The 10,481-nt window shown below is 55.8% G+C and overlaps 1 protein-coding gene across 1 annotated transcript; it reads left to right on the top strand.

Moving 5' to 3' along the window:
• Positions 1–1,609: 1,609 nt before the first annotated feature.
• Positions 1,610–1,882, top strand: KRP23_4582 (uncharacterized protein; the record flags this gene model as incomplete). The annotated part of the gene is made up of 1 exon (XM_067895854.1): positions 1,610–1,882. The coding sequence occupies one exon, from the start codon at positions 1,610–1,612 to the stop codon at positions 1,880–1,882; it is 273 nt and encodes a 90-aa protein (XP_067748707.1).
• Between the last annotated feature and the right edge of the window lie 8,599 nt (positions 1,883–10,481).

Raw genomic sequence — 10,481 nt, forward strand, 5'->3', positions numbered from 1 at the left:
TGATGTCGCTCCCAGTCACAAGCTGGATGCGTTTTGCTCGCGACCTGCACGATGGACGCATCGAGCTGATCTGCATCCTCTCGGACGTCGAGAGGATGACGTGTGAAGCAGAAGAGCTGAATCAGCTCATCTCTGAGGGCGCGGACGCCCTCAGCGCGAAGTCGAAGAAGGAACGCTTCGACGAGCAAGGCTGGGACTCGCTCAAGGCGAGCCCCTTCTACAAGGTCTTGCGTGAGTACAAGGATGTACTCCCGGACGACATTCCTGCGGAGTTACCGCAGGACAAGGATGTTCAGCACGAGATTGATCTCGTGCCGGGAACGAAGTGTTGCGTTACGCGACAGTGGCCACTGCCGCGTGAGCAAGTCAAGGCGATCGACGACTTCTTTGAAAGTCGTCGCAAGGCAGGGCAAGTGCGGGAATCGAAGTCCCTGCACAGCGCGCCCACGTTCTGTGTCAAGAAGCCACAGGGCGGGTGGCGCATCGTTCATGCGTACAACAAGCTGAACGACGCGACGGTACCGGCGCAGACGCAGATACCTCGAAAAGATGTGATCATCGATTCGATGGCCTCGAGTACTATCTTCAGTACTCTTGATCTGAGAGACGGGTTCTATCAGATCCTCATGCATGAGAGCGATATCCCTCTCACAGCGGTAAGTACTCCGAGCGGCATGCTCTGGGAGTGGCTCATTATGCCACAGGGTCTGGAGAACGTCCCAGCGACGTTCAACAGGTGCGTCACGCACTTGTTGCGCTCGGTGCGCGACTTCGCACCGAGCTATTTCGTTGACGTGTTCATTCACAGCCGGGCTGTGAATGGGAGATCGGATGTGGAGATGCATACAGAGCATCTCCGCAAGTTGCTTGAGCTCATGCGAAAGCACAAGCTCTATGCAAACCTGAAGAAGTGTATCTTCGGGGCGACCGAGATGTAATGGGTCTGCTTAGACCCACTACTTAAGCTTACACGTGTGCGCACGTGTATGAGGAAGCGTAGGTGTAATTTACTTAAGTTCAGTATACTTGTATCCGTAAGTATACTTAAACTTAGATAAAGGAACCGAACGATAGCTTTGGTGCCAAATGAGAACTGTATTGATTGTAAATGGGGTTTCCTCCTAAAACTGATATTTTTAATGAGAGATTCTGCCATCGGATGGCTGGCAAAATCCCTATCTATTGAATGACGCTTATTGGTAAAAAGATGTTACTTTCTACCAGTCATATGCTTTTGCTATGAATGTGAACCACCCTGTGGAGTGGTCAACCTGAATGTATCCATTAGTGCATGTTACACTAAGGTAGGAGGTGAACCGAATGTGTAGCCCCGCTACACCATCCCCCCGTTAGGATTTGACGTGCCGGTCTCGACACGTCAATCCGTATTTTCTTCGGGAGAACACGTGCTCATTCCCAATGAGCACGCCAATGACGTCTTCGTCTAAGACACCAGCCACTTCGGCAACAGCTAGTGCTGTTGTCGCCTCCAAGGCGACGACGGCCGCTGCCTCAGCCACGACCGCTACTGGCATCGCCTCGACGGCGATGTCGACAAGCGCGGCAACAGGGAGTCGCCTCTCTGTTGCTGGATACCACTCGAGATGGCATGAGAAACATGCCATCCGAAACAAGACAGGCAAGATCATTGCTGTCGAAACCGGAGTGGGTATCTACTCTCCGGGTGGAGAGGGAGTTCCCCTCGACTACGGAAGCGAAGTCGAGGAGGGGGAACTCGAAGGAGACAAGGACACCTTGTCTCCGGGCCACACTGACCCCAATGTGGGTCTGCGTCGTCCACGCGAGGACGACTCGAACGCTTCGGGCTCGAAGCGCTCGCGCAGCGGCAGTGGAACACCGCTTGCTGCCGCTGGAGCCTTAACGACTCCGCGGGATGGAGATGACTTCACTCCATCCGCTGTTGTTGCGGCCTCGCGCACTGAGCCAGTGCGCGAGCCGTGGATGCCGTCTCAATTTGAGATCGGCAGCCGATTCGGTGCGACCGTGCCACCGAATCTGTACGCGCTGTATTCGTGCAACGCCATCGTTGACGATGACGTCGCGAAGGGGTTTCACTTTGATCCGATGACGAACCAAAGGCGCGACTACTACATCGGACTTTCATGAGCTCCGATGGTTTCGAGCAAGAAGACTTCTCGCAGAAACAAAGTACCCGAGTGACAGGCACTTTGTCAGAGTTGGAGTGCCTTTGTTGAGAACTTCAACAAGAACCCCGTTAGCTATCGCGACCGGATTAGCCAGGCGCGAGAGCGCTACGAGAGGTTCTCGAAGCGTGGTAAACTTGAACGACTGCACCATGGTGCAGTCCGTATTGGGCTTCCTTGCACAGTGCCTTATGACACTGCTTGTGAGTACTGCCACCCCGGAGCAGTACGCATCACCGCGCGGGACGTCAACGGGTACAAGTCCATGTGTGTACCTGACGATCTCAAGACCCTGCGCGCTAGTTATCAGGCGCAGGCGTCTTCTAGTGCTGCGGATATTCGCAGCACTTATTCGAGTGCTGTAGGCGACTACAGCGCTCGTCCAAGTTTTACGCCCTTCGGCGGAGGTGGAGGTGGCGGCCTTCGTACGCCGTCACCATTTCCGGAATTTTCTACATCAGGGCATTCCGTGATTCCCACGTATCGTGTTGGGGAGGAAATCCTCTCCAACGAATACGAAAATGAACCGGACCTCGGGTCTGGTTCCGATGACCAACAATTCGCTGGACGATCCAGCGAGTTGCCCCGCGTGCGTCTCACAACGAGGGTGGGGGCGGCGGGAAGACGCCCCGGGTTTGGTCAACCAAACCTTGAGTCTCGCTTGGAGGCTGTTGAGCGTCTCCAAGCGTCGCAGTTCGCTGCTCTGCGTCAGGAGCTGAGCTTGTTAAAGGCTCAGCTCGCGGAGGTTGTGCAGACGACCTCGAACGTAAAGGTCGAGGTCGGGACGAGGCTCTCTGCCGCCTTGAAGCGCGTCGCCGCGCTCGAGAGCGCTTTGGCGAGTCACCAGACGTAGGTGACTCGTGCTGCACGTACGGCTTCAGTCGCCCAACGTAAAACGTTGGGTGCAAGAGCATGCTGGACGGTATGTCCAGTGTGTACGCGTTGCCATGCTTCGCCAACACGGTGAATGGCCCAATGAAGCGCGGAGCAAGCTTGCTTGCTCCGAAATCGGAAACTGCATGCTTAGCTAGGTTCTGCGTAGCTAACAGAACTAATGAACCAACTTTGAATTCATTTGTGTTTCCCCTGCCGGTGTTATCGGCATTCAGCTTCTGTCGATCGACAGAAGCTGCTATCGCGTCCTGGACAAACCAAATTACGGCTTGTCGGCGCTGGACAAAGTCCATTGCATCCGAGCTGAACCCCTGGTTCAGTTCGTGCTCCTTGTTCGCAGCAGGCCCGGCCTGCGCGTGATGTTCGTTGTCGTTTAAAGTGTCTACGCCCGTCGTAGACACTGCGTTGTCGTCGCCAAGACTGCGCGCAGTACGTGCGCGAGTCGTCACAGCTGATACATTGCTCGTATCGGCATGCTTATCCGGTTGTTTTGAATTAACCGGATATCCTCCCCCACTTAAGGAAGGAGCTACCGCACCGAGTACGTTCGGTACGCGTGGGTGCCTCATGGCATTCACGTAGAACGGTGTGTGTCCTGTCGAGACATGCACCGAGTTGTTGATGGCGAACTCCGCCATCGGCAAGCAGTCGCTCCATTGATGGAACGAGTGCGCGTAGCTCTTCATGGTGTCAACCAGCACGCGGTTGACACGCTCTGTTTGTCCGTCGGTCTACGGGTGATCCGCAGTCGACATGGACAACTGCGTCCCAAGAAGTGTAAACACTTCTTGCCAGAATCGCGCTGTGAAGCGCGGATCCCGATCCGACACGATGTCGAGTGGCATACCATGGTGTCTAAACACCAGGTCAACAAACAGACATGCCGTCTGTTTGGCTGTCACCTCGGCTGGTACTGCAGCAAGATGCACCATCTTGCTGAAGCGGTCAACAAAGACCACAATACCAGTCCTCCGCTTGTTGTCTTGCGGAAGACCAAAAACAAAGTCCATTGAAATGGACTGCCAGCACTCCGACGGAGTCGGTAGTGGTTGAAGCGGAGCCTGCGAGTTGGGCGCAGACTTCACGCGCTGGCATACCTCGCAAGCACGAACGTACTTGCGTACCCATTTGTACTGGTGACTCCAGTAGAAGTCACGCGTGAAAAGCAAATATGTCTTCTCACGGCCAGGATGTCCCGATGTCGGGGCATCGTGGTACTCATACGTGATCTTGAGCTTCAGCTCATGATCATCCGGCACGACAATGCGATCTGCGTTGTCGTCGACTGCGCTGTAAAGCAGCAGACCATTGTGTACACGATAACGGTGTACACGAGCACGAAGGTGTTTCGCCAGCTTCTGACGAGACTTGTCAGAAAGTGTGGAGAAGTACTCCAACAACTGTTTCGCGTCCGCGTCGTGCGCGTATGCGGCCTTCACGTCATCCAACAAGGACGACGAGGGTGTAGTCGTCCTGACGACGCCAACTGCGTTGGCGTCGGCCTCTTGCACCGTATAATCTGGTCGACGCGAAAGCGCGTCGGCCACGACATTCAACCTTCCAGGTTTGTACTCAACCTGGAAGTTGTATTCAGCAAAGAATGACAGCCACCGTGCCATTCTTTGGGATATGTGCGGCGACTTGATCGCCGTACGTAACGATGCGTGGTCGGTGTAGACCACGAATGGTCTACTCCCAAGTAGATACACTCAAAACTTTGCGAGTGCATACTTCATGGCAAGGAGTTCCTTGTCATGTACTGGGTAGTTGCGCTCAGCTGGCTTCAGCTGACACGATTGGTAGTAGACCACCTTCGTGATCGTGTTGCATCAGTGCGCATCCGATCGAGAAATCGGATGCATCACACACAACGTGGAATGGGCGATCTTGGTCGGCCACCGCCAAGATCGGCGCCTCAGTCAAGCCCTGCTTGACTGCTTCAAAGGCCTGCTGACAATCAGCAGGTCATTCCCATGCAGCTTCTTTCTTCAAGAGCTGCGACAGCGGGCGAATCTTGCCCGCGTAGTTGCTCACGTACTTTCACAAGTACGTGGCGAGTCCAAGGAACTGCCGCAGTTCCTTTACATTTGAAGGCGTAGGCCATTCATTGATCACTCTGACCTTTCCTGGGTCAGGGCGTACGACGTTCTTCCCCACGAGACACCCAAGTACGGGTATCTCGGTCGCCCCGAAGATACACTTCTTCAGGTTTGCATAGAGCTTGTGCTTTCGCATGAGCTCAAGCAACTTGTGGAGATGCTCTGTATGCATCTCCACATCCGATCTCCCATTCATAGCCCGGCTGTGAATGAACACGTCAACGAAATAGCTCGGTGCGAAGTCGCGCACCGAGCGCAACAAGTGCGTGACGCACCTGTTGAACGTCGCTGGGATGTTCTTCAGACCCTGTGGCATAATGAGCCACTCCCAGAGCATGCCGCTCGGAGTACTTACCGCTGTGAGAGGGATATCGCTCTCACGCATGAGGATCTGATAGAACCCGTCTCTCAGATCAAGAGTACTGAAGATAGTACTCGAGGCCATCGAATCGATGATCACATCTTTTCGAGGTATCTGCGTCTGCGCCGGTACCGTCGCGTCGTTCAGCTTGTTGTACGCATGAACGATGCGCCACCCGCCCTGTGGCTTCTTGACACAGAACGTGGGCGCGCTGTGCAGGGACTTCGATTCCCGCACTTGCCCTGCCTTGCGACGACTTTCAAAGAAGTCGTCGATCGCCTTGACTTGCTCACGCGGCAGTGGCCACTGTCGCGTAACGCAACACTTCGTTCCCGGCACGAGATCAATCTCGTGCTGAACATCCTTGTCCTGCGGTAACTCCGCAGGAATGTCGTCCGGGAGTACATCCTTGTACTCACGCAAGACCTTGTAGAAGGGGCTCGCCTTGAGCGAGTCCCAGCCTTGCTCGTCGAAGCGTTCCTTCTTCGACTTCGCGCTGAGGGCGTCCGCGCCCTCAGAGATGAGCTGATTCAGCTCTTCTGCTTCACACGTCATCCTCTCGACGTCCGAGAGGATGCAGATCAGCTCGATGCGTCCATCGTGCAGGTCGCGAGCAAAACGCATCCAGCTTGTGACTGGGAGCGACATCAACTCCGACGCTAACGTCGGAGGATTCTCCAGCCTCATCTTCTTGTATTGGGGACCAATATGTGGTGGAGAGGGATCACGAAATTGCTGACGCGATCGCAACTCACCAACGGTTGCCCGGACTGCCGACTGTCGGAGGGGGTACTCCGTTGACCCGGCGGATCTTGACCTTACAGCTCACCTTGTGTACCCGACGGCTTGGGCGGGTTACGCTCTTCCGGTAATCACGCGAGGGAAGTCAGTGGTGAACAGGGCAGAACTGGGGCTTGAGGGCCCTTCAGGGATGGGGGGTGGTTGGCTGCCACGCGGATATGCTTCACGCAGCAGTCGGTTCGGGTGACGATCGTGTGTGATCGATCACGGGGTGTGTCCTTTACGGGGTCCTTTTCGATGCTTGCCGCCTCCTACGGCGGGGTCTTGATGAGTTGGAGGGAGAAGGGGAGCGCACCTGGCCAAGCTATCCAGGGGCTTCCGCGTTCTCGCTTGAGTCACTTCAGGTGGTTGTCCGGTCGTCGGGTAGGCCAATATATTTCCTTCCCCGGAATTCGGAAGACCACTTGCGTGCTACAAGGAAAATCTCTCTCTGTTTATCCATTAAGAACTACGTGCCTATCCCCCATCTCTCTTGCGTATCTCATGATTGCTGACATTCTTGGACCTCCGATGTGCCGGTATTTGTGGTACGTGCTGATCTGATCGGCTGATTTGTACCCATGTCAAACTGATCGGTCGATCGGAACCCATGTTGATCCGATCGGTTGATCTGAACTCATGTACCCAACATGTGGTACCGCGACCAAATCTGCCAAGATCGGAATGATGGTCTTCACATTCACCGTCCGGTCGTCCGACCGTTGATGCCGCCCATCCCAGGTCCAAAGCCATCCATCCGTACCCATCAACCAATCACCTGGTCGGACACGATCAATCCATCTCCAAAAACTTCTGGTCACTTCTCCACAACCGCCCCCTGTGCGGGAGGCGATTGTACAGCACTCGACTCTCGCCACAGTCTTCAACTTGCTGCCGTGCACCTACTCCTCCGACCGGGTCTGCTCGTGCGCCGTTAACGGCCATCTGCCATCTGCCTCCGCCATGTCATCCAGCGACCGATCGTCGGCAACCCCTTCGCCTTCATCCGCTTCAAGCACTTCTTCTCCTGATGTAATCGACGCCGAACCCGCGTTGCCTCCCGTCGTCCCAGACATTACACGCGCTATCCCCCAGGCATTGCGCCATGGCACGCTGCGTGGGCTCAGTGCGTATGCTGCATCGCCTCCAGCCGGTATTACACCGGCTGCGCAAGCTCCGGCAACCGCCCCCGTCCCGATGTCGATCACCACGTTGTCCCAAGCGGATCGCGACACACTGCAGGCGTCGCGCGCCACGTTGGACCGGATACTCGGCCACCTGAGCGATCAAGATGCGGTCCAAGGAATATACGCCGATTTGGCGCAAGATCACGTCGCCCTGCAGGCCCGAGCTCACGAACTGGAGCAAGAGCTGGATCGCGTGTACTCGTCGTCGACGACCTTCGTGCAGTCCGCTCAGGAGCAGTATTCGGCGCTGCTTCGCGATCATCAGGGTACACGTCTTGCGCTAGCTGACGCCCATAGTGCCCTGGCAAATCGACTGGACAACAGCCGCGCTCTCGACACGGCTCGCACGTTACTCGCCGCAGAACGTCGATTGCACGACGAGGATGTGGTATTCCTCCACGACCGGATCGGTGCTCTCGAGAGGCCGTGTGGGAGTCGTTGCACTACTTCTCCATCAGCACCAGCAGTCGTCGTGGGGACGTTTACCTGGATACTCTCGCCGCTACCCGAAAACAGCGGCAATCACGATTCGGTGCTCGCTGGAAGTTTTTTCTTCGGACGATCTTGCATGGACTGGTCGAGGGTCGGTGTGATTTGGACATCCTGCTCGATCCTTTCTTCATGCACTGACCTCGGCCGGGTGAGGAGAAGATGTGGTATCCAGGGCAGCATGGCAACTCGCAGGCGACGAATCTGATCACCGCAGTCCAAGAGGCGGACTTGGCTGAGCCCTGGCGGGTCCAATACCGCCACGACATCCGATCGCATCCCGCGCAACGTATTGCGCGTCTTCGTGGTAAATTCGTCATCCCAGCATCCCGTTAAACGTACACCTGAGTGTCAGTCTGCATGTAATTCCATTTTCACCTCTTTTTCTCCAGTTGTCTTCCTTGATCGGGTCGATCGAACCTCGTAATCGGTTCTCTTCCCCTTCACGCCACTAGTTTTTTGTACATATACCTCCTCCTTCTTTCTGAGTGCAGCCACCCTGCACCCAATTCACTCTCAACTCGCAGCGATCGCCACGAGTTGTCCTCCTTCTTCCTAAGTGCAGCCACCCTGCACCCATTTCACTCCCAACTCGCAGCGATCGCTACGAATTGTCCTCCTCTGCCTCGTGCGATTGCATCACTCCGAAGCGATTCCGTCTAGTACGCTCGCGCTCAAACTCGTGCATCAAAACCCCGCAGTTGAGGTCAGCCTCGTCGACCCAAGACGGTTCGGTGTACCCCTTCCAGAAGACCTGGAATTCCCGATGGACGCGTCCATATCTGGTCTTACGGCCCGATCGGACATCTGCGATCTGCACCACTTCAAACTCGTCATCACTCCGATCACCTTCCCAGCTGTCCTCCGGCAACAACGCCTCATCAAAATCAAATCGACCATTCTCGTCCGCTGCTAGCGTCACGTCAGGGCAATCAGAGAAAACCGTCACGGCCTTGAGCTTCGAGACGTGTACAATTGGAAAAAGACGATACTCGGTGCCGGCCACCTCTAGCCGGGCCGCGTAGGGGCCAATCATCTCACGCACCCGGAACGGTCCGTGCCACATGTGCGCCAGCTTTCGGGCATAGCCCTCCTTAACTCGATCCAAATATAACCACACTTGTGACCCGGCCTCAATCTGGTGCGGCCTTATCCCGTCGTTGTGGCGATCGGCTCTCGTTTGGATCGCCTCCTTCAGGCGCGCGTTGACCTCCTCGCGAGCTCGCTGGTACTGTTGCTGGATACGATATCTCCATCTGCGCGGCTCGCGATCGCGACGTCGCGTGCTGCCTAACGGTAGCGACGCTTCCAATGTCGATCGTGGGTCCCAGCCATGGACAAGGTAGAACGGCGTCTCTCCTCGTACTCGATCATGAGCAGTGTTGATCGCGAAAGTCAGGCGTTCCGCGTATTCGTCCCAGTCTTGTTGATTCACATCGGCGACGTACATCTTCAAAGCGCGAGTAAGCGTTTGCACCATCCGCTCAGCGGTACCGTTTGCTTGTGGTCGATAGGCCATGGTGGCTCGTTGTCGTTGCCCACTATACGGCTGAATGCGCGGAAGAAATCAGACATAAAACCGGGCTCCCGATCATGTCGGATCGCTTCACTGGCTCCGAAGCGGCGGAAAACACATTCCTCGTAGTTCTCCGCTATAGTCTGCGCTGTCCGAGACGCGCCGGCTTTAGCGATCACGTACCCTGAGAACAGATCGACCCACACGAGAAGCTCCGTGTTGCCCTTGAACGATTTTGGCAGAGATGGGATGTGGTCCATCGCGATGATTTGGAAGGGGTAGGTGGCCCGTACATTCCCAGGTGATTCTCCTTGAACCACGGGGCGCCCCTTCCCTGTCTCGCAATCCACGCATTCACCCACAAACTGCTGGACACTCTTGAACAGCCCCCGCCAGTGGAAGTGCGCTTTGATCCGTTGGTACGTCCTCCTGATTCCCTGGTGCCCTCCTTCAAGGCTGGCGTGATAATGGTGAAGGCAATCTTGGTGTAACGTTGCAGGTACCACCAGACGCGCGATCGAATCTCGGTCCTCGTCTAACCGGGTGGTGTTCACACAGTAGAACAGCAGGCCGTTTTCCCCCACTTCGTAATCTCCAGCGATCTTGGCGCACGCTTTTGCATCCCTGGTAGTTAAGGCTGCTACGTCGCCCCGTAGGTACGACTTCAGGTCCACGATCCACTTCTCTTCATCCTGAGCTTGTACTAACCTCTCACTCCTCATGCGTTGGACGATCTCTTCTTGCATAGCTGCCGGCACTTGACGGTGCCGTCGGGCTGATCGGGTCACTGCTAATATTTGAACGACGGGGTCGTCATTACTCGGGTGGAGCAACTCGCCCAGGCGGTTGATCGTGACGAGATCGCCAATTTCGCTCTCATCAGTTACGATCACGCCTGCTTCTCGTTGCAGTGCCGCACTTGCCAACCGATCGGCGCTCTGATTCCAATCGCGCTTCACATGGAGGAATTCGTGCTTCGGCCAGGCTTTC

Source organism: Phytophthora ramorum, assembly GCF_020800215.1.
Source record: "Phytophthora ramorum isolate Pr-102 chromosome Unknown Phyram_PR-102_s0003, whole genome shotgun sequence".
In the NCBI taxonomy this organism is placed as follows: Eukaryota; Oomycota; class Peronosporomycetes; order Peronosporales; family Peronosporaceae; genus Phytophthora; species Phytophthora ramorum.